The sequence below is a fragment of the Gobio gobio genome (assembly GCF_949357685.1).
Source record: "Gobio gobio genome assembly, chromosome: 4".
NCBI classification, from domain to species: Eukaryota; Metazoa; Chordata; class Actinopteri; order Cypriniformes; family Gobionidae; genus Gobio; species Gobio gobio.
In genome coordinates, this window is record NC_137100.1 from 47969189 (window position 1) to 47994758 (window position 25570).

At 37.0% G+C, this 25570-nt stretch overlaps 1 protein-coding gene across 1 annotated transcript; it reads left to right on the top strand.

Moving 5' to 3' along the window:
* Nucleotides 1–274: 274 nt before the first annotated feature.
* On the top strand, nt 275–25564 carry rps6ka3a (ribosomal protein S6 kinase a, polypeptide 3a). Its single transcript, XM_079813719.1, has 22 exons — nt 275–631; nt 3846–3881; nt 10305–10421; nt 10527–10608; nt 12060–12140; nt 14194–14273; nt 15105–15211; nt 15878–15915; nt 16058–16200; nt 16317–16387; nt 16462–16550; nt 16657–16721; nt 18771–18873; nt 18967–19097; nt 19188–19313; nt 19584–19673; nt 19750–19908; nt 20769–20930; nt 21750–21826; nt 21951–22068; nt 23675–23815; nt 23980–25564. Exons 1-22 carry the CDS (start codon nt 569–571, stop codon nt 24100–24102), a joined length of 2202 nt encoding a protein of 733 aa, XP_079669845.1. The 5' UTR covers nt 275–568; the 3' UTR covers nt 24103–25564.
* The last annotated feature ends 6 nt before the right edge of the window (nt 25565–25570 follow it).

Consider the following 25570-nt stretch of genomic DNA (forward strand, 5'->3'; position numbering starts at 1 on the left):
TGAGAGAAGAATGTTCTACATAATCATCAAAAATAAATCACAACCAAGGATGCTCCAATTGTGATTCACAGTGCGCTGTTCAAAAAAGCAGTAGAGACGAGTTTTAAAGGCTGTCTAAATAACAAGGCAATATGAAAAATAATATCTCAAACCAAAATTTTACTAAGAAGAATTAATTCATCGACACAATTAAACTTTACCTGCACCAATATGCAGGGTCGGGTAGGTCGGTACCACTGGGTGGCCACGGTGTCGCTCTATGACGCATGATGACGTCTCCTCCAGCCTCGTTCTGACAGACAGGTGAACGGGGCGACGACGCCATGTTGAGCGAAAACGGAAGTGTATTACTCTGCAGTTAAAACATACTTTGAATATTTGTGAAGAGGAAAAGGACATTTTAGAAGTAAAAAAACTGCCTGGAAGGCACTGTAGCTGAATTCTTAATTTATTTACGCGCCAGAAAGGGACCGTTCTCTTTGTGGGACTCCTTTGTGCAACTTTACACTGACTGACAGCGTCAAATCACTTCACGGGGTGATCGTAAGTTAAAGATCGGGACCTGAAGATGCCACTGGCGCAGTTTGCAGACCCCTGGCAGAAGCTGCCCATGGGGCATATGGAGAATGAGGTTGGTTGTATTACGTTTACGACATCGAGGAGTGCTACTGTATGATACCACGTTTAAGCAGATACTTCGTGTCACAGGAATGCCAGTGTACGTTACAGTCCTGAAGTGCATATTTAGAGTAACTTAGTAGTTTACAGATTGCACACACTGAATTCTAACAAAAAAGTTTGCGTTTCAGAATTTCGCTACTTTTCAAACACATAACTGAATACAGAAAAGTGCGCGCTTCATACTTTAGCCGACGTTAAAATGCAACACAATATTAAAAGCGATATGACGTGTGTCTTTTAAATCTTAACTTAGACATTTAATTGGACCAACGTGCCTAGTTACTTGGTAAAGCTAGAGAATGTGTAAGCCGTCGAAGCTAGACTTGACCAGACAAGCACAGTGTTTGTGTTTGTGTGTGTGTGTGTGTGTGTGTGTGTGTGTTTGTGTCTGTTCGATGTACGTTTACGTGATTCGTTCTTACTTAAAATGGACACATGTTGGCCTTTTTGTAAGTGGTTTAAGTTTAACTCGAGTATGCATTGGGCAATAAACTCAGGGTGGGGAACTAACTTCTTCTACAAAGACTGACAGGCTGTTTCTCAAAACCCAGTGAGCTGCCTACATACCTAGACTGCATTTTTGGGCGTCATAGGCGTGCCCAAAATGCCATAAATGTGCAAAATATAAGTTTATAATGTCCCCAAATGCTGTCTTGGTAGATAGACGTCCCATTTAGCTTTTCAGACATGGTCAGTGTGTTACTTAGATTATGAAACAACCTTGTATTCTGGTCCTGGGGCTGGATTCACAAAACATTTCTTTAAGAATAAAATGCTTCTTAAGAACTTCATAAGAATGTTCTTATCTTTTTTTTTCTTAATATTTTTCTTAACACAAACATAAATAATTGTAAACAACCTCTTAAAGTTAGGATAACCTCCAATTGATCTAAATCCCTGAATGTAAGATGTTACATTGTTGGGTTGTTGATATTAAGTATTGCAATTTAACACCACCAACTAAGTATAATACTTATTACTACTTTTTTATTTCAACTTACAGAAAAACATTCAATGACATTTACAGTTGACTACTACTAGGGATGTGCACAAGTTCTCTTAAGTAACACCAATGATTGATAATGTAAACGTTGATTGGTGAGGGTTATGTGTGACGTGACTTTGCTGGATTTAAAATTCAATAACAACTCTAGAAAAACCAGGGTTGTGCACGAATAGTTGAATATTCGATCTGTAATAATTATTGGGAAAATAAAAATACTATTAGACTTTTGCAGGGATGCTCCATTCCGCCTTTTCGCCTCCGATACCTGGGATTCAGAATTGGCAGATACAGAGTACTGATCTGATATTAAAATAATAATAATAAAAAAGTGCTGAATTATCTAATAAACTGTATGGCTCACTGTGTGGAAGAGACTGGGATCATTCTTTAGTGAAAGGCATTAGACTTAAACATTTACTTTCCTAACTTTGTAAAACAAAACAACAAACAGGCACACATGAAGGCTAGTGAATTATTTATTAGATAATTGTGCACCAGTGCAAAAATTGTAAATAAACCTATAGCTTCACTAGTAGATATTCAAAATAAACAGGAGTCAGGCTGACTCATTCATTCATGACTCATGACTTTGTCATGTATGACTCATACATTTATGTAAATATATTTATATTTAAATATATATTATGAAATGAAAATATATTTCTTTTCAATTTATAGCGCAGCTTTTTAATGAGGCACCTTACATTAAACTACAGAATGGCTTCAGAAGATTTGGAATATGGTGCACGGAAATGTTGTTTCTTTTTAATGTTTTTGTGCATTTTGCGGGGCTTAACAATAACACAGAATAATATACACACACAATATCGGATTTGGGTTGAGTGAGTATATCAGAGCCAAATAATCTAAAATCTATGCTGGTGACTTGAAAAAGTTTTTCAAACCCCAGTAGTGATAATCCATCAACTATTTTGAGAGTATATCATTATGATTTATACAGAACCCCTGCTTGCTCAAGGGGACAGTTGTTTCTTTTATGATAAATGTCTTCTGAGTTAATAAATAGTAACAAGTATTTTCCCTCTTACTCTTAGCCCTCTATCCCCTGGTACTCTTTCCCTAATTAACTTCCCTTTGATCCAGGCTAATCCTGTGGTCTGAAAATAGCTGTCCGCTGCTTGTTTTTAGTCCCCTGTTTGTGTGTGGACCTATAAATAATCACTTAGTCTGTGACTTTATGTAAACAACGATCTTCCACACTGTCATTTTACTCTTTTGTCAACATGTGGTCTGGTGATTTGATATTGCATATACAAGGGCTGCACAATTCTTGATGAATTAAGAATCACAATTTTTTTTGTTTGTTTAAAATATAGATCATTATTCTCCCGCGATTCGGAATAGACAACAAAATAAAATAACATTAATTTACTAGAGGTTCTGACAAAATATGAAGTGCTGCAGTTTAATAATTTTATTATTATTATTTTTTAAAATCTGTTTGGATGAATGATTCAATGACTCAGTCATGAAGGCCCTTTCCCAAATGACTCACTTCATATGTACTTACTGAACTTAAAGGATTAGTTCACCCCAAAATGAAAATGTCCTCATAATTTACTCACCCCCATCTCATCTAAGATGTTCATGTCTTTTTTTCTTCAGTCGAAAAGTTTTCGGAAGAAAACATTCCAGGATTTTTCAGCATATAATGGTTTTCAATTGCAACCAAAAAGCTGAAGGTCCAAATCAATGCAGTTTCAAAAGGCTTCGAAGGCTCTGCGTGATCCCAGATGAGGAATAGGGTATTAGCTATGGTATTATCTAGTGAAAAGAATGGTCGCCCCCCCCCCCCCCCCCCCCCCAAACAAATGTATATACCTTTTAACCTTTTAAGCTCTGCAAGGTGCTATGGGTGACGTAATCATGTTGGAAAGTCACGCTAGACGTAGGCAGAAGTACCGCCCCTGTGTTTACAAAGCGCTCATATAAAGACTAATACAAACACCCTTTAATTACACATTGCACCTTTAATAGACTGTATTTGCAATTTTCTGTATGGCTTTTTTTGGTTCCTTTTATGATTTTCTGTAATTGTTGACATGTTGTGATTGTAGTCCTTGCAAATGCGCTTGTAATAGTAACATGATGTTTTTTACTGTTTTGTGTTAATAACATCATGTTTCCTGTTTTGTAGGATGACTCCATGGCTGACGATGATGCTCCTGTTCAAGTAAGTTCAACACTTATATGTGTGTGTGTTTTATGTGAACTTGTAATCTGTCAGTTGTCTGTCAAACTGAACGAATTATGTTGACAGAATCCAGCACTTCAACTTTGGTTCCTCACAGTTTATCAGACGAGCTCTTCGTTCACAGCTTGATGAGAATTTGATCTAATGTCCCACTGTCTTTCAATTCAAAGATGAGTTTCCTATGTAAGCTAGTTGGCTTTTAACATCACATTTCCTGTCTCAGAGGACAGCCTGGTTTTATTGGTTTCCTGTTGGATGAGTGACATGGCAAGCAGCCAGTAGGAGAAGAGGATGTTCAGTATTCTCTTCAAGCAGAGCTTCATTTTCCACTAACCCAGCAGAAACTGAAAGCTGTCTGATATCATTTGATGGGGTTGATTGTGATACAGCAGTGTGTTCCCTTATAACCATTACACTACAGTCTAAAAGTTTGGAGTGGTTTGGAGGGGAAAAAAATAAATAAAAAGTCTCTCATGCTCCCCAAGGCTGCATTTAATGGATCAATAAAGATGGATCAGGAAAAATGAATTAAAATTACAAAACAAAAAAAAACTTTTATAACTTTTCTATCTTGGTATATTTTAAAATGTAATTTATACCTGTGATGCTAAAGCTGAAAATGTTGCTGCCAGTGACATTCTTCAGTGTCACATGATCCATCGGTGCTCAGGAAATATTTCTTATCAATATTGAAAACCGTTGTACTGCTTAATATTTTTATGGAAACCGTGATACATTTTTGATGGATGGAAAGTTTTGTAACATTGTTACAAAAAACAAGCTATTTAAAATAAATGCAAAAGAATAGCATTTATTTTCAAATAGCTTTTTTGTTGTTGTAACAATGTTAAACACTTTTGAGCAATTTAATTAGTCTTTGCTGATTAAAGCACTGATTTCTTTAAAAAAAACTATGAAAAAAAACTCGTACTGACACCAAGCTTTTGAACGGTAGTGTATATTTAGGCCGGTCCCATTGTTGTGTGCGTGTATGTGGGACGGAGGATTGTTGAGACATAGTGTGTGTAACACCCACGCTCACTTCCTGTTCCTGTCGTGAGGTGTCCCTCAGTCATCATCCTTGGTCACACTTCAGTTAAAGTGTTCTGAGGGTTGCTAACTCTTTCTCTGGCTCCTCTTTCTCATATCAGGCCCCCTCAGTCATCTCATTTGCTCTGAAGCTTCTATTTAAGTTAATTTATTTTATGCAAATCATTTGTTGTGGTCGTGGCGTGGGACTTAAAACGGCATGTCAGAGAAATTCACTTAAAACAGAGAACAAACATTTCTGCTTCCTATACAATGACATTAAATTTCCCTTTAATTAATGAGTCTTTATCTAGCCAAGTTAAGGCTGCTCGGTGTCTGCTTAAATTCAGTGTGAAGATGCAATGACACACAAAAGACAGAGTATACTGTTGTAATTGCTGTGGAAATGCATTTGTCACTTTGAGCAGTATGAAACAGTCTGTGTGTGTGTGTATTAGGGATGAAACGGTATGGAAATTTAACATCACGATTATAGTGACCCAAATTATCACGGTTATCAATATTATCACGATTTTGTTCAAGTTTTATATTTGAAAATCAACAAACAAACTAAAGCAGCTCTATGCACTTTTTTAAGCAAGATTCTGTGGGATTTTCTTCCTTACAATGGCCGTCGTCAATATCAACGCATAAATAACAATAATTTATCGTAAATATAATCTCTAATATTATCTCTGTAAATATATTCTCAAGCAATATTCTCATCAGTGTTCAACAATGATGCATTTAAATCTAGCATATTTTGTGTAAAAGCCCAAACAGTATCCTAGTGAAATAATGCATATCCATATTTCCATATGATTTGACAGTTTATTTTATTAAATATCAAAATGTCTGCATCATACCTGACACCTAGATGATCACTTTACAGCCAGTTTTATGACTTTCATTCTCTTCAAATGCTATTAAAGTTTCAAACGTGTATAACGTTACCAATGTTGTGTGTAACTTTAGAGACGGTCCCTAAATTCACCAACTTTATGCCAGTCATATCAGATGCGCTGTGGTTCTGCTGTGTTTGTTTGAAACTATTTTCGCTGCTGAAATAGAATAAAAACAGTCAACCTCAGTATGATGAGTGAATCTCTTGCGTACATCACACACACATCTCTGCTTTTAGTGTAGATTTCAGCGCGTGAGAGGCGAGCGGCGCGCGCTCTGAACAAAATTCCGGATAATCTGAACGCCTCTGATTATGAGACATTGCATTCATAAACTCAATATAAACACGTGTGAGTGGTTATAATGCGCAACGCGATTATAACAGATGGATTTTGAGAAGTTACACCCGCAACTTACACCCGCAAATGGCGGTTGTTAATGTCAAGCCCTGATTATTATCCCTTAAATGTCACCCTAGTCTTGTCTGAACTTGTTTGTTCGCTTCACGTTATTATTTCCCAGAAGTAGTTTTGGTATTGAGGTCAAAGTCCACTTGCCTTGCGTTCGTAGTTTTGAAGTGTTCCCCTCTATTACAGCGACTTTATTCTGGCATGTTCTGCAGACAGGGTGACCATCTTAGATTAAGTTTCCCTCAGGACTTTTGTAAAAGCCAAAATATGACAACGCCTCAGATTTGGTCCTTTTAGAGGCTGAAAAATCTCCCGGCGCTGTCACTGCCTTCTGCCATTTCTTCTCATTCAGAAAACAGCGCTGCAGCCAGACTGACGCTGACTGGACAAGATTTACCGCGAGTTTTAAAATCGTGATAATCACACGCGGTTTTAATGATAATTAAATTTTATACGATATTACTAACCGTCACTACATTTTATCGTGGTTTATCGTGAAACCGGTAATCGTTTCATCCCTAGTGTGTATATATACACACACACTGTGCCAGTGTAAATTTGGCATCGGAAGGGATATTTCTTATTTCTTGTCCTTTATGCAGATTGGTCATTACAATGTTTCAGCCATGCTAAAATGCATGATGTATTAACGGCTATTAACACATTCTGTTATTGTCTACATATCAGTTACTATATCCTTTAGCGCTTAATGAATTTGCTTAATAAAACATCCTTATTTGACTTGTTAAAACATCCTTAACCTTGTTTATGAAACAAATGACACTCTCTTATTTGATGAGCTTTTAACTATTGTCACATGATCTAGAACTGCTAATGAAAGCAGGTCAGGAGTGTGGATTATTAATGAAGTTTGCAGTCTTCCAAAAAACATGGTTACGGCAATCAAAGTAACAAGGCTGACTGTTTGTTAAAGATATTTGAAATTCTGAAATTCTTCTTGCATAAAAATACTATGGGCCAACACAAAGCGACTTGCATCCCACATCATTTGCAAGGGCTGTTTTACACATGTATAAACATGCTTATGTCCCATCGCTTTGGTGGATATTGATGTCTGTGGTCTTTTTCCACCATCAATAGATTATCAGATATCATCCACCATTCAGTCTCATTCATGTTGGCAGACTGCTGGTGTGTGGCATTTATTGATGAAAATCTCTGTGGATGACTAGATAAGTCACTACCACCCTGCTCTCAAGTGTATGGTAAGAATAAGAGAGAGCTGGAGTGAAAGAAAAAGGAGATATGATGTGAAGTGTAGTACTTTCAGCTCTAACCAATTTGACCATTAATTAGCATTTTAGTGTAAGGCTGTCACGATTCCTTGATTAAATTCGAGTACTTGATTTTTTACAAATCCTCGATTGCAGTTTACCCATGTTGCGTAACCGGCAAAATTCCGAGAATCAATGAACTGCATTAGACTGTTTTCTAAGGCTGCGCGATGTATAAAAAACATTTTAAAAAATACTATAACATAATGCTATTGTGAATTCACAAAGGCTGCGATTCAGTTGAATAAATATATGCCTTAAAGGTTTAAATGCGCTTTAATTATTTATATGCTTGTAGGTTACGTGCTGTTCACAGTAAATGCTGCTCCACATGAACTGTTATCATTTACATTCGTGGAGTGCGTCTCAAACTCCCATCTCTGCATATGCTGGTAGTTTGGGTTGCTTATAACGTTCATCTGGGAACGCAATATACACCATTTCATCAGATTTGTCAGGTAAATCATTTTTAAACCTAGGCCAACAAATGAGAATACATCACTGTTTCTAAATATGCAAATTTCCTCACAATTTAAAAATAAACATTTAAAACCTTGCAGTGGCTGTAGCATTTCTATGGTAAAGAAGTAGCCAAATATTAAAGATTAAATGAACATTTGAATTAAATGTCGTTTGGCGAATATTAAACAAGGATTTGATCTGTTGTAAAGTGTAGCAACCTGTAGACTTAAAAATTAAGCTTTTTCCCGTCGTAGTTTAATTCCCAGGACCGGACACCAGTTATTTTGCCAATCATTTTTCTTTTTTTATTATTTTATATGTCAGACATAGGAGAGAGAGACAATTTTCTGGGAGATGGTCTTCATTCCAGCTTTCTCTGTCTTCCTGGACACTAACCATAACCCTTCCTGGATTTTATAGGCTGCTTAAACAGAGAAATTCATTACATTACCAGAAAACCGGTTGTTTACGCCAGTCATTCCCAAACTGTGGTCCGCGGACCACTAGTGGTCCGTGAGGGTACTGCAGGTGGTCCGTGGAAAGGCAAAATAAAATAAAATAAAATAATATTTTTTTACCTTCATTTTACCAGGAAATTCCCATAAAAAAATAAAAAGTAAAAAGAATATGTAGGCCTATATTGATATAACATTTGTATTAAATTGTCAAGTTATTGTGCGATTACTAAAATAGGCTAGTGGCGCTCGGCTGTGACGTTCAAGTTCAGTGCCGTTATGGATCGGTGGATAGCAACAGGTTCTTTGAAGAGAAAAGAGACAGAGGCAGAAGTTACAAAAAATGAAGAGATTGACAGTGAGTCGGATGCATCTATGAGCCAGAATAAATAAATTAAATATGTGGCAGCCGTTGTGTGCAGTAAACTTTCTTTTAACAAGCCTGTTGTACTGATGTGATGACTAGTTATAGTTTTAGTGCTAGTAAGCCTATTTAGAGGTGCGGAATAATTCAGGTAGGACTGTGTGTAGACATATTTTATTATGTGTGTTATGAGGTGGTCCGCAAAATTTTTTGATTACAAATGGTGGTCCACACACACAAAAAGTTTGAAAACCCCTGGTTTACGCTATACCTCGTGCTTTCGTGCGGCACAATATACCCTTGAACATATGCATAGAGAAACTTGTTGTTCATTGTTTAAAATAGATGTCTTATAGAGAACTTGTGACTTGTGTCATATGCATTGGCAGGAAAACAACATCATGCTACACAATTCTTCCTTACAGAGAATTTCTGTTCCATGTGCATAATTATGTGTTCAAATTGATCTCCTCTCCATGTAACCCTCACACTTCTGTACTCAGGGTCACTTTGACTAAATAATAATAATACAAATGATTATGAATATTAGTTAATAATAATAATAATAATAATACAGATAAATAATATTAACTGATTATGAATACTAATAAAAAATAAATATTTAATAGTAACATTTAATCTACACAACCCTAGGCCGTTGGTGCCCTCTGCAGGCATTTGTTATACATAATGTACATAAGATGATTGTTTATATTATGTATTTTAACAGTGTTGTTCTATAAAACCATATGATTACTGGCTTTTGATACTTTATTTGAACCAAATATTATTGCCTCATTGTTTTTATATATGTATTTTAAGTCATTTTAAAGGCTTAGGTATTTGCTTGGGTCTATATTTGTTACCACAAAAAATATCCGATTAATAAGAAGATTACTTGATTACTACAATAATCGTTAGGGACAGCCCTAGTCCAGAGTGGGATGATTCTGACATAGCACTCTTGCTCTTTCTCTGAAGAACAGTTCTCCCCTTGGTGATCTCTTCTTCTGCTCATTGGTGGGCATTCAGTCAGTTATTTGTTCATTTTGTCAGATGGGCCAGGTTTAAACCCCTCACTGCTTGTTTGTGGTGTTTATTCTTTTTCTCCTCCCACAGGCTTTGGCACGCTGCTCCTCTGCAGAGACACCAGCCATCCAGGCTTCTCTTTAATAACAACCTCTCATATAGTGTGTGTGTGTTTGCCTGACCCTCTGTACATTTTTTGGGCATGAGTTTGTATTGATGTTTTGAAGTGGTGTTGGTGTATCCTGACATTTGATTTTAGTGTTGTTGGGTTTTTTTTAAGTTACACTGCTGTCATCACTATGTTTCTAACAGTACAGAACAAGATACGTGATCTGTGTGTGTGTGTGTGTGTGTGTGTGTGTGTGTGTGTGTGTGTGTGTGTGTGTGTGTTTGGTGTTGAATTGCATGTTTTGTGGTTGACACAAGTGTGCTCATTTCATATGTTTCTTTCATAGGATGAGGGCTCTGTCAAGGAAATCAGCATCACTCACCACGTCAAGGAGGGTTCGGAGAAAGCTGACACACGACAGTTTGAGCTCTGCAAGGTTCTGGGCCAGGGCTCTTTTGGCAAGGTCAGGTGAACTGCACATATATAAGTATAATGACTGAAAATGATTTGTGTTTACGTTTAGAAGCATTGCTTTGGTTTCAGTTAATAATGGTCCACGTTTGTGCAGGTGTTCCTTGTCAAGAAGATAACTGGGCCAGATGCAGGACAGCTTTATGCTATGAAAGTACTAAAGAAAGCTACACTGAAAGGTATGTGTTTTGTGTTAGGTCTGGGCGATATGATGATATTATTGTATATCGACGATGTAACGCAATGTAGATTATAACAGTCAGTTACCGGACGATCATCGACAATATCTGGAAAAAATGACATATTTTTCACACAGCCCCATAAGTTACCATACACATATTTATTAACATGCAATAGCATGAATTAAATATTTTCTATAGTAGTTAGAAGGGTTATGAATAGAAAATTTATTCCAATTCTTGATACCATTCTTTAAGAACAAGAAATCACCAAAGAGAACACTTCTGTTTTATGTGCTGCGCGCATGTATTCTCAGTCATATAGTGCACAGACAAATACACACATAATTGTCAAAATTACCCCGTGAACATAAACGGTTGAGGAAGAGAAAAACATTATAAGCCTATTGGATCCATGCATTGACAGCAGCCTAATAGTTAAACCCGCTGCCATTAATGTTAATCAAAGAACAAGAAAAAGAAAATCACTCACTAAACTTGACAGAATAACTTTTTAATTAGCCTAATCTATATTTTATTTGCCTGTAGTTTGGCGCTAACTGCTCTAACGACAACGTGTTTCTTTTTTTGCGACTATGCTTTGGAGATGCATTCCCTGTATCAAACATCATTTAGCTACTTTGGTCTGCAGTATAATAAAAGTTTTTCAGAAAAATGAAAATAAAATGGTAACACTCAGTAATTGCACCTGTTTCTGAATATTCATTTAAATAGTGTACATAATAAATAAACAAAAATCACAAACATGACCATTGTAATTAAAATTTTTGTTAGAAATGATGCTGCTTTGAATATCTTATGTACGCGAACAGGCAGCTCTGTTATAACTTATTGGGAGTGTCAGCTTTGCGGTAGATTAAAAATTAATAAATAAAGTAAATGTTTTTAATTACTTCTGTTTCTAAATAAATAAAGCAGTATTTTTTATATTGTTATAAGCGGCCTAATGAGACATTGGAACTTTAACCAGAAAGAAATAATTACTTTACCGTTTAAAAACCGTGCTACATGAGTACATGTTATAATTAATTAAATGAAACTTATCTTGATACTTTTAGGCAATAAAGCCAAAAAGAAAGAGAAACATTGGACCTTATGGAAAAAATAGGAAAGACTCATTGCTGTGTGACATAAACATACATTTACCATTCTTACAATTACCAAATTGGGTTCTGTTTTGTTCAGTTATACAACAATTGTACAATTCTCCTCATGAAACGGAATTCATTTCTCGGGTAGACGATATAATCAGATATCGCAATATTTTTAAAGGTGATTTATCGATAAAATATTTTTTACATTTTGCCCAGCCCTATGGGGTATGTTGCTTTATGCCTTTATGTTATTGAACACATACACACTAAAAAAGGAAGTTTAAATTATTATTTACAATGTTTGTTTGTTTGTCTGTGTGTTTGTTCGTATTTCAGTACGAGATCGAGTGCGTACAAAGATGGAGAGAGACATCCTAGTTGAGGTCAACCATCCTTTTATTGTTAAACTGCACTATGGTGAGTTATTGACATCCCATATCGACATCCCGTGAGATTTTTATGCTTCATGGTTGTGCATTTCTGTTGAATTGAACTTGCAGTACATCATCATCATATCTTGTTATATGGAGTACTTTTAAGTTCTTAAAGGGTCACTTCAGTGATTTAGCGTTAGGCTTTGTATCAGTAGAAACCCGGTAGTATATTCAAATTATGGTACTTTCCACCATCATATCCCCCTGAGACGAGAGAATTGTGCATTTTATTTCTGGAAAAATTCCTCCGATGACGCAAAAATCGTCATTTTGCGTGATCTGAGGATTTTTTGAGAAGGGGCTCGCTGCAGCCTGCGGTGGATGTCCAACCCGGCCCACATCCAAGTGTGACGTCAGAGGCCAGGCCATTGCCGCCCTGCAGCCGATTTTTACGATTTTATTGGTCATATCAATCACAGTAGAGACTGCCTCTACACCAAACACTGATCCCTAAACCTACCCGTCACTGTAACGAATTAAGTACTGATTGCCTACACCAAACACTGATCTCTAAACCTACCCGTCACTGTAACCAATGAAATTAGCTGCAGGGCGGGATTTCTGACGTCACACTTGGATGTGGGCGGAGTTGGATATCCACTGCAGGCTGCAGCGAGCCCTACTTGGAGATTTTGGCCTAAAGGCAAATACTACAGCCACTAGATGGAGCTGTTCCTCGTGTTATCAACCCGCCCACATGGAAGAGATCTCACACACACAGAATGTAATACAGACGCCCGCATGGACATTCATAATAACGGAGCGCGGTGCAGAGTAAAGTGAGTGTTTCAACTTTTCAATTAATTCCTGTGATAGTTTAGCTTCCATATGCGATCTGAAAACGTGCCAGACTGGCGCTTAACGTTATCTCAGCTCAGTTCAGCTCTGCGTGAGGAATGACATCTGACACTGCTGCCTGTGCCGTGACTTTCGTTCAGCTCACTCACACTTTATTGAAAAGATACGTTCAGTTTTTAATTGTAGTGTTTATTCTCTAACTGAACGAAATTATTGAATTACTATGAAGATCAAAACCGTGGTGTACGGAGTGCGAAGAAAGTGCATTCTGGGAGTTGTTGTCTTTCATCCACATGAGACCAAAATACATTTTCTGTCTTTTCTCAGTCTAGAAGGCACCAAATTCAAAAATAATTTCACATTTCTACTGCATAAATGACCCAGTTTAAATACAAAGCTTAAAGCTACACTATGTAACTTTTCCGTCCACTAGAGGTCGCCTGTTCAAAACAAAGGCGTAGTTTGATGACGCCACGTTTGAGCGCAGAATCTCGGGACATGTGGTCTTTGCCTCACAGCCGGTGGGAAACAGTCAGGATAGGACTCGGGCAGAAATCATGTTCATGGATGCGATTATTAACATTACTGTAGTCTGAAGCAGAGCAGGACCGAGTGTTGTGGAGCTGAGCAAGGCCGCAGGAGCGATTGAAGAGCGGGACTGTTATTATGGCATAGTCGCTGTCGGGACTTTTATTATGACACGGTTGCCGGCGGCACTTCCTCTTCTCCAGTGCTGAGTGTGAGGTAACGCAGCTCTGTTTATCGTATTAGATATATCTGAGTGTGTTGAAAAGGAAGTTATGACGTTCGCTCGGCGGCTGCTATGACACTTGTTCACACTGCAGTGAGAGTAAAGTGTTTCACTGAATAAAACCGGAGACCGAGGGTGATGCAGATATGACGCAATCGACAGGCGACTCCCTCACACGCATAGCTCACACGTCCCGGCTCCTTGGTTAAAATAGCAATTTTCTCACGATTTACAAATAGTTGAAAACATTTGGGATATTCTAAGTACTCAACTGAACAAAATATATAACACTGGCCTAGTGATTTCTGGATTTTTTACTGCAAAAATCCTACATAGTTCACCTTTAATGCTAAATCACTGAAGTAACCCTTTAACTAAATTGATTTTTATGGTTTCGTTGCCTAGCCCAGGGAACTTTTAAGAATGTACAAATAATATTTTTAGTACCCTTGTTACAGATCTTGCAACTTTAATTTTGATTCCTCAGCATTTCAGACAGAAGGCAAACTCTATCTGATTCTGGATTTCCTCAGAGGAGGAGATCTCTTCACTCGCCTGTCCAAAGAGGTGAATTAGTACAGATAAATTTAACATGTAAACTACCATTTGGTATTGGTATGATTTAAAAAAAAAAAATGTTTTTGAAATAATTCTCTTGCACTCACGTAGGCTACATTTATTTGATCAAAAATTCTGTAAAAACAGTAATATTATGAAATGATATTACATTTTTTTAAATAACTGTATTCTATTTTAATATTTTAAAATGTAATTTATTTCTGTCAGCAGCCATTACTCCAGTCTTCAGTGTCACATGATCCTTCAGAAATCATTCTAATATGCTGATTTGGTGGCAAGAAAACTGCAAGACTTTTTTTCAGGATTCTTTGATGAATAGAAAGAATTTTTAGATATAAGGTTTTTTTTTTTAGCAATTTTGCAACAATGTAAAAGTCTTTACTGTGACACTTAATCAGTTTAATGCATCTTTGCTGTATTTTTTAAAATAAATTAATACTTTTATATAAACTCTAGGATTCTTACATTTTTTGGTTGATTCTTATGAAAAGATTTTGAATGAAGTGAGATTTAGTTTTAGATAAATAAAAAAAAGAAACTTTAAAAATATTTTGCTTTTATTTGTTGATTTACTTTCTCACTTTTTTCACTTGTTTTTTCGCCATGAATATAGCCGTTGCAGTTGGTGTGGTGCTAAATTAAAAACAAACTTTCAACAAAAAAAATGTAAAGGCTTACTGACCTCAAACTTTTGAACAGTAGTGTAATCTCATTTTAATTGTGAACAAGCATTTTAAAATGATCAAGAATTCAAAAAAAATAATACTAGTATAGATTAAGTTCTGCTAATTCCTCTGCTGTTGTTTTGTCTTTTTTTAGGTGATGTTTACAGAGGAGGATGTTAAATTCTACCTTGCAGAGCTGGCTTTGGCTTTGAACCATTTACATGGACTGGGAATCATCTACAGAGATCTCAAACCAGAGAAGTGTGTTTCTCACCCACATATTACATAAAATGTGATGTTAGGGCTGTCGTGGTAAAGGAATTTCTCTTGCAGTGATTTTGAGTGGCTTGATATTGTCGCCATATTATAATTATTATTTTTTTGCTATATATATAGGCTCATTGGGTTATTATTATTTTTATAACAGTTCTGATTGTACAAGAGGCTTTCCAAAAGTGCTATTTCAGAAGTATCATGCACATCTGGCACGTCTCTGTGTGAGCTAGACAGGCTGTCAGCCAGTGCAGTTACATTGTTATGGCAATAGGTGGCGGCAAGGGACTGTCTTTGTGAGTGAGTCATCAATAAACTGTTGATAATGCGCTTAAAAAGATTTGAGTGCCACTTTGCAAGGATCATTTGATCATAAGTTGATTGATTATCGTGGCGGCCCTATGCGAGGTCACAGCTCAAAGTACAGCAGCAAACGAGAACACATTTACTTGTAAACATATTTTAACAATATACAGTATACCTATATACAGTAACTATATACAGTAGATTTTACAATGGTTGTAATAACACTGACAAAGCCAGTGCATTGCACAGTGAAGCTGCTTTGAAACAATCTGCATTGTAAAAAGCGCTATATAAATAAAAGTGACTTGACACATTTTCACGAGTGAACCAAATTTTGATCTCTTACAGTATTCTTTTGGATAATGATGGACACATCAAACTTACAGGTATGTGCGTTTTATCAATGCATAATGATAAGGGCTTATATTGATATAAAACAATCTTGAATTAACTCACTAACGCATTTTGTGAGCATCTCACAATGTGTCAATATGTATTAGATTTGTTGTCTATGTGTGTGTTACTTAGACTTTGGGTTGAGTAAAGAGTCCATTGACCATGAGAACAAGGCATATTCTTTTTGTGGTACGGTGGAGTATATGGCTCCAGAGGTTGTCAACCGCAGAGGTCACACCCACAGCGCTGATTGGTGGTCCTATGGCGTGCTAATGGTGAGAGGGGAGGGGTTACGCTGAAATTATACTTCAGTGTATCATTACAGGATATAATATCAATTACACTATTTGTGTATCAGTGCAGTGATTATTGGGTATTTCTACTTCCTTAGTTCGAAATGCTGACTGGAACGCTTCCATTCCAAGGGAAAGACCGCAAGGAAACCATGACAATGATCTTAAAGTGAGTCTTATTTCCTCAATATTGATTTACATAACTGAGCCTTTGCACTGACATTGTTTTTTTTGTGCCTCAAGGGCTAAGCTAGGAATGCCTCAGTTTCTCAGTTCCGAGGCTCAGTCTCTGCTCCGCAATCTGTTCAAGAGGAATCCTGGCAACCGCTTAGGTGAAAAAGCTCATTTTCAGCTAGTTTCAGGGAACAGGTTGTTCATGCTGAGTAAATCTGGTGAATGTTTCAGTCTGTTCATTGAATGTTGGGGTTGGAATTTCAGGAGCTGGGCCTGATGGAGTAGAAGAGATCAAAAGACATTCATTCTTCACCACAATTGACTGGAATGTAAGTTTATAAGAAATTGAATGAATCACAAATTGAAGATATAAGCCCCAAAATAATAATGTACTCATCCTCATGTGTCTTACCATATACACAAAAGGAATATTGAGAGATTTTATTTTTCAGTAGAGTGTTTTATTTGAGTTTTTATTTATCAGTGTCTGTCAGTACTGGTTAATATCAACCAATATTAGACATTTATTGAGCATTTGCATTTCCTCTATTTGTAATTTTTTTACATTAAGTTTAGGTGAGCATTAGATAACAGCAAAGGTAGTTTAAAAGCACTAGTAATTTAAAGGGGTGGTAAAACACATTCTTTTGAAGGCTTGACTGTGTTTGTGGGGTGCACTGTAACATGTGTTCATGCTTCGTTTAAAAAAAAATTGCCTTATTTTTCATATATTTGACCTTTATTCTACACTGCTCTGTCCCTCCTTGTAAAACGGTCTGATGCTTTCCGGGTTGTATGAAGCCAGTCCCTCAAAAATACGCGATGGGCTCAGATTGGTTAGTAACCCAGTGTGTTGTGATTCGCTAAACGCCTAGTGCACGTATGTCGGAAACGTCACGCCCCTTACCTTTATCGGAGGCTGTGCTTTGGTCAGTGTAAACAACGGCGTCAATAAAACCATACCAATCTGAGCCCGAATCAGACCCAGAACATTTGAGTGAAGATGATCGAGCAGAAGCTGTTCAGTCCTCCAGAGTAAAGACTGCGGATCTATAATGATCGCTACTGAATGGCACTTTAACTTTTGTATTTTTAGAACGATTATAGCCAAATATCTGTCACAAGAACTAACCCAAAACAAACACTAAGCACTGGCTTAAACTAGTAAGTTAGCCAAATCACACACAGAACCATGTTTAGCATGCCTGTAGATAAACAATACATAAAAGCTCTAATCAAAGAATCATTTACACTAATGCCAGGTTCGCTGTTGAGATTTTAACGTTAGTGTTTGTAACGATAGGTGTTCGTCGGATAACGTTAAGTATGAATGAGCATTTAACAGACTGGTTTGCAGAACAGCGTTGTCATCTGTTTACTTCCTTGCTACAACCTATTACAGGAAAACACATCGATGAAATATAAATCACTTACAGGTTGTGGCCCGTGAACAGCTTCTGTTTGTAAATCCAGCTTTCAGGACAAGCCGTTGTGCATATCCTGTATTGAACTCGCGAAGTTTGTGGAAGTTTGTGGAAGTTTGTGTTGTCCTCCGTGAAATGTGCAGCGCGCGCGTCATGCATCCACGCACCGGCAGTGTTTTTTTCACGCAGCTGACGGGAGCCCTGCGCGTGCCTGATTCCCCGCTGACTCAAACACACGTGCATATAACATGTTTTATTTTAAACGCTCTGCAACGCACCCCCGTCCCTATGAAGGCTGAACAAAGCAAGTACCCCAGACCTGCAATCCGGATGAAAATAACAGCGTTTCCTTGGCATCGCGGCAACAACACTCCAGCCTACTATACCACAACAGCGCCGCGATACAAAATGGCCTCACCCCCCCTTATTTCATATTCCCCGGAGGAGGGGTTTATGTAAATATTGGGCCTGGTGATGTCAGCAAAACCTGGGTGAATGTGTAGTAGTCCCTAGCGGCCGTTTGCTGTAGTCCTTAGAAACTGATTTCTTTAAAAGCAAATATCTCCCTTTGCTTTAAACTTTGAACGTTGTAACTTTGCAGATGTTGTTTATGCTCAAGCAGCAACATTACACGTTAGCTAAAGTTAGAATAGTGAAATCGTGGTTTACCACCCCTTTAATAAGAGTTACATATAATCTTTTGCAAATCTGAGAATGAATTTTTTTTTTATACTGTAAAATTTTATATTGTGATGCCTAAATTCACTTGTAGCATTTAAAACGATTGATTTTAGTTATTAGTGTTGTATTTTTATTAGGCAAAACAGTCAAATGGTTGATATGGAAAATTCTACTCTGTTATTGGCTATAATGTGAAATTAATTATTGGCTTATCAGTATCAGCCAGAATTGTGATATCAATACATTCCTCCATAGTATTTGTTTTCCCTCTAGAAATTATTCAGAAAGGAAGTGCCTCCTCCCTTTAAGCCAGCCATCCAGAGGCCAGACGATACAGTCTACTTTGACTCAGAGTTCACTGCCAAAACCCCACGAGGTAAGCTACGCATACATTCCCTTTCCTAGCTGTAGATGCATTTCTAGGCACAACAATTGGATGGTTCTTACTTCCCTTTTTCTTTGGTCCCAGACTCTCCTGGTATCCCTCCAAGTGCCAATGCTCATCAGCTCTTCAGAGGGTTCAGCTTTGTTGCTACAGGAGTAGAAGAGGAGAGCCAGCCGCCCATTCAGAGCAACGTCAACTTGAGCGGCCTACTGCAGGTATACTCGCATCACTCGCTCGCTCCTCCTTTCAAACCCCTTTAACATTTGTACACATGGGAATAAAGTGCATGTGTGGATGTTATACAGCAACCCCACCGGAGCACGCTTCAGTTCACAGATGTATATGATGTTAAAGAAGACATTGGTGTTGGCTCCTATTCCATCTGCAAACGCTGTGTGCACAAGAGCTCAGCCATGGACTATGCAGTTAAGGTAACCGCATACCTCTTTGTCTGTTTTATTGATTTATTGAGGGTTTATGTTTTATACAGTTTTATAGAGAGATGTATTGGCAGTTCTGATTGGTGTGTCAATTTTAGAAGAAAACTATTTTCTTATTGTTTTCAGTGTTGAAAACAGTTGTGCCGCTTCATATTTTTGTGGAAACCATGATACATTTTTCTGGATTCTTTGAAAGATAGAACGTTCAAAAGAGCGTTTAGATTTATTAGAGATTTCTCATTTGTTCTGATTGGATTGCAGATTATCAATAAGGAGAGGAGAGATCCAGCAGAGGAGGTTGAGATTCTGCGGCGATATGGACAACATCCCAACATCATTACGCTGAAGGACGTGAGTGACATTTGTCTTATTACTCAAATATCCCAGGTGATGTCTGTCGTTATTCTGAGTCTGTGTGGGGTTATAGGTATTCGATGATGGGAGATCAGTGTACCTGGTCACAGAGTTGATGAAAGGTGGAGAACTACTGGATAAAATCCTCAGACAAAAGTTTTTCTCTGAGAGAGAGGCCAGCGCTGTCCTTCACACCATTACAAAGACTGTTGAATATCTGCATGCCCAAGGGGTAAAAACATTCACTCACACAGACACACACCAAATATTACTGATAATATTTAATGTGTCCAGAATAAATAAAAAAAATCAGCATGCACTCTTACTTTTGCAACACATTGAATATTATTAATATATTTATATATAGGTAATGTACATTTCCTGTAATGTACCCTCAAAAATTTGGAAACATTCATATTTGTTTGTTTTTTGTTTTTTCCCAATTGTTTTCGAAAGAAGTCTCTTATGCTCACCAATGCTGCATTTATTGAATAAAAAATACAGCAACATATTACAAATTAAAAGAACTGTTTTATATTTGAATATTTTTCAAAATGTAATTTATTCCTGTGATAGCAATTCCAGCCTTCAGTGTCACATGATCCTTCAGAAATCATTCTAAAATGCTGATTTGGTGTTCAAGAAACATTGCTTATTATTATTAATATTATTATTATTTGTATTATTATTATTATTATATAGTATGTTGAAAACAGTTGTGCTGCTTAACCTTTTTTTATTATAATATATTAATAATTTAAATGGAATTTTTTATATATTAAATTCTTGTAATGTTTCCAAAATTTTGACAGGTACTGTATATTTTCTGTGTATAAATGTATTGTTGTTTTTGTTTACTTTTATTTGTTTAGTTGTTTTTATAATATGTAGAAATAAATGTATTTATTTAAATACATATTATATAATTATATATTTATTATGAGTTACTAGGGTTATGATCCAAAGATTGGCACTTTGGTTATCAAATGTATTATATGCATTTTTTATATCTTTTTATATGCATTTATTTATTTAAATACATATTTTATTTTTCTATATTATATGGTTAATATATTGGCACTTTGGTTGCAGGTAGTACACAGAGACCTAAAGCCCAGTAATATATTGTATGTGGATGAATCGGGCAACCCAGAATCGATCAGGATCTGTGATTTTGGTTTTGCCAAACAACTTAGAGCAGAAAACGGGCTGCTGATGACACCATGCTACACTGCTAACTTTGTTGCTCCAGAGGTACCTGTTTATTATTATTTCATTTTTTTTATTTTATTGATAATTTGGGTAATTTTGTTGCAATAGCTTACACACAGCAGTAATAAAATAAAAACAAATAAACAAACTGCAAATGATAGCACAAATAAATCCAGTATAATAAAGAGACAAGTGAAATAAACACGGCTTTAAGTTTTTCAGGTGGGTCTAACAATAGTATTCAGGTAAGAAATACTACAGAAATTAAATAAAGTAATACAATGTAAAATAACACTGGATATTATTTATTGTAAAAATGAAATGCAGATTAATGCTTACAATTAATAAAGTTATTCAGTCAAAAGAAGTGACTAGTTACTTTCTCAACTATTTACATTCCAAAACTGCAAAACCTTTTTTTACCTGAGTAGTCACCAAGATGGGTATTTCGACAATTTTGTGTGTATTTGATCTTTTAAGCGCAATAAGCCATGAAAAACAACTCTATTTGGTACCCGCGAGCTATGAGAGTGGCACTTTTATGGATCAGTGGGGCACATGCTTTAGATGTGAATGCGAAACCTGTGTGAATTAGTCAAATTATGCGCAGTACAAGCACTATTCAACCAGAGCAAATTAAACAAGTGAGTGAGAGGACCTCAGAGAGAAGAGAGAGCGAGGACGTGCAGCTGGTATCGGTATCGATACTACAGAAAAGGAGTATTGGAACCAGATATTTTAGAATCAACATGTAGTGAAATTTCTATATTTTTATATATTTGACAACACTAATTATATTATTATTGTAAGATATTTTCTGTAATCATAATGTGTTATGGTTTGTGTGTGTTATCTGCTCAGGTCCTGAAGAAGCAAGGCTATGATGCAGCTTGTGATATATGGAGTCTGGGAGTTCTCCTTTATACCATGCTTACAGGGTACATTAACTCACTGTACTTTTTATCTTTAAATCTTCTAAGAAAATGGAGGATTTAGCATGATTTAGTTCAAATAAAATATTCGTGTCAATTTCAAAACTCACCACTCTTGTGCATCCTTCAGGTTCACTCCATTTGCTAATGGGCCCGAAGATACACCAGAAGAGATTCTGGCTCGGATTGGCAGTGGGAAATTTTCCCTGACTGGTGGATACTGGAATTCTGTATCATTTGAAGCAAAGGTTGCAGGCTCTTCTTTTGTTTAACACACCTCTTAGCCAAATGTACAGTGAGGAAAATAAGTATTTGAACACCTTGCTATTTTGCAAGTTCTCCCACTTAGAAATCATGGAGGGGTCTGAAATTGTCATCGTAGGTGCATGTCCACTGTGAGAGACATAATCTAAAAAAAAAATATTCAGAAATCACAATGTATGATTTTTTAACTATTTATTTGTATGATACAGCTACAAATAAGTATTTGAACACCTGTCTATCGGCTAGAATACTGACCCTCAAAGACCTGTTAGTCTTTAAAATGTACACCTCCACTCCATTTATTATCCTAAATTAGATGCACCTGTTTGAGGTTGTTAGCTGCATAGACACCTGTCCACCCCATACAATCAGTAAGAATCCAACTACTAACATGACCAAGACCAAAGAGCTGTCCAAAGACACTAGAGACAAAATTGTACACCTCCACAAGGCTGGAAAGGGCTAAGGGGAAATTGCCAAGCAGCTTGGTGAAAAAAGGTCCACTGTTGGAGCAATCATTAGAAAATGGAAGAAGCTAAACATGACTGTCAATGTCCCTCGGACTGGGGCTCCATGCAAGATCTCACCTCGTGGGGTCTCAATGATCCTAAGAAAGGTGAAGAATCAGCCCAGAACTACACGGGAGGAGCTGGTCAATGACCTGAAAAGAGCTGGGACCACCGTTTCCAAGGTTACTGTTGGTAATACACTAAGACGTCATGGTTTGAAATCATGCATGGCACAGAAGGTTCCCCGGCTTAAACCAGCACATGTCCAGGCCCGTCTTAAGTTTGCCAATGACCATTTGGATGATCCAGAGGAGTCATGGGAGAAAGTCATGTGGTCAGATGAGACCAAAATATAACTTTTTGGTCATAATTCCACTAAACGTGTTTGGAGGAAGAAGAATGATAAGTACCATCCCAAGAACACCATCACTACTGTGAAGCATGGGGGTGGTAGCATCATGCTTTGGGGGTGTTTTTCTGCACATGGGACAGGGCGACTGCACTGTATCAAGGAGAGGATGACCGGGGCCATGTATTGAGAGATTTTGGGGAACAACCTCCTTCCCTCAGTTAGAGCATTGAAGATGGGTCGAGGCTGGGTCTTCCAACCTGACAATGACCCAAAGCACACAGCCAGGATAACCAAGGAGTGGCTCTGTAAGAAGCATATCAAGGTTCTGGCGTGGCCTAGCCAGTCTCCAGACCTAAACCCAATAGAGAATCTTTGGAGGGAGCTCAAAATCCGTGTTTCTCAGCGACAGACCAGAAACCTGACTGATCTAGAGAAGATCTGTGTGGAGGAGTGGGCCAAAATCCCTTCTGCAGTGTGTGCAAACCTGGTGAAAAACTACAGGAAACGTTTGACCTTAAAAAAAATCATACATTGTGATTTCTGGATTTTTTTTTTTTTTTTAGATTATGTCTCTCACAGTGGACATGCACCTATGATTACAATTTCAGACCCCTCCATGATTTCCAAGTGGGAGAACTTGCAAAATAGCAGGGTGTTCAAATACTTATTTTCCTCACTGTATATGTTCTATCTGTTTGATCTATAATCTTTAAACTTCTTTGTTGACAGGACCTGGTATCAAAGATGCTTCATGTTGACCCTCATAAGAGACTGACCGCTGCTCAGGTTCTTCGTCACCGATGGATAATCAATAAGGATCAGCTTCCAAAATTCCAACTCAACCGCCAGGACGCCCCTCATCTAGTGAAGGTTTGCATAGCGATAATAGATTCAAATGTGAAACTAACAATATCAGAATAATAATTATGGTTTCCCTCTCAGCCCAACAGCCCTATCATTATTTTTTGCATTATAATACTCAATGCTTATGTTTGACTTTATAGTCTTATTAATATTTGTACCTTTCATCTCAGGGAGCGATGGCAGCCACCTATTCAGCCCTAAACAGAAATGTTTCTACTGTACTGGAGCCGGTGGGTTGCTCCACACTTGCTCAGCGCCGTGGTGCCAAAAAGCTGACCTCTACCGCCCTGTGACCATTCAGATCTAACCCCAAACTACAAATGGCACATAAGTTTGTGAGATATCTGGCTTTGTCATGTAATGGCAGTCCAAAAATTGTTTGGATCTGCATCACCATGTAGAATATTATACAACTCTCTTAGCAGTATGTTAAGTTCCTGTACAATTGTTTTATGAAAATACTCTAGAAATTTACTTCATATGGAATTATATATGAATATAAAAGTATTTCTGTTCAGTCTGTGTGGAGATGATCATGTATGATGTTAAGAGACTGTGATACAGTCTGTATTTTGGTGGTGATCTGATGTTTAAAGACTGCATGGAACCGTACTATTGCTAGAATCACCAATCATAGCTGTGCCCAGTCTCTTCAAGACAGACCTCACATGCTGAAATGGCTTGCTCAAGCTTTTCTTTTTAAGAGAAAGAGCTATCAGTTTGTGATGCCACTATATGCAACTTTACATGGTGTTGAAACCATTTGTGTGAAATCAAAGAGAACTATGCAAGTAAACTTACAATCTTTATTGTATGTCCCTAGAATCATAAAGTGATTGTCACAAACCAAGTATTTTGTTTTAATACAGTGTTTTAATTGGGCAAAGTGGTCCAAAAAACCCTTTGTCATGCACATGTGTCTTAAAGGGCATTTGATTTACAAAAAAAGACAATCATATTGTGACCTCGTTCTTGGAATTGTTTTCCTCTCCAGCAGACCAATATTCTTCATATAAGAGCTGCTCATCAGAACTAATATGAGACAAATTGTATTCTGTATCTTTCATAATGGATCTGGTAAAATTGTGTAGAACCTGACTTTAGGTGGTTATATAAGGGCAGGGTTTTTTTTCTACTGGGAGTGACCAATATATAAATATACTGCTGTCTTACTCTAAGTGATTCGTAACACTCCTCTTTTTGTATTTCTTGGTTTATTCTCTCCATGAAAATAAAGGGAAATATGCAGGCTGTATCTACCAAGATAGCTCCAGTTTTTTTTAATCAGATTTTAAAGACTATTCAGAATGTATTATTTTTATACCTGTTGATGATCTAATCTCTATGTTTGTATGTATGTGAAGCCACATGTTAAGGGAGACTCTGGCCCTTGTACTGGAATTAATTTACATGAATTGGTAATCTTTTTTTATTGTTGCTGCTGTATTTTAATAATCACAGTGCAAGTGAGAAATATGTCCTTGTGATCCCTCCTGGCCTCTATTGTATAACACAGGCCATATATTTTTTTTCAGCACATTTGTGCATGGGATAGCAGGTTTTTAATCATGTATTAAAAAAATGATCAAGTTTAAACAAAATAAATAAATCTTGCAATACAGTTTTATGTTTTTCTTTGAATGACTCGACAGCATTTAACTTTGAAAATATATTGTCCTCACTTAACACGTTTTTACGCATTATCCCAACAAAATGATCTCTTTACTGTTATAAATAAAGTTTTGTTGGAAAATCATGCTT

Excerpts from the sequence above, each read along its gene's own strand:
- rps6ka3a (XM_079813719.1), top strand. The coding sequence starts at position 569 with ATGCCACTGGCGCAGTTTGCAGACCCCTGGCAGAAGCTGCCCATGGGG. Across the intron at positions 18,874-18,966 it reads CACTGCCAAAACCCCACGAG|ACTCTCCTGGTATCCCTCCA; the intron begins GTAAGCTACGCA and ends CTTTGGTCCCAG. Across the intron at positions 20,931-21,749 it reads CTAACTTTGTTGCTCCAGAG|GTCCTGAAGAAGCAAGGCTA; the intron begins GTACCTGTTTAT and ends TTATCTGCTCAG.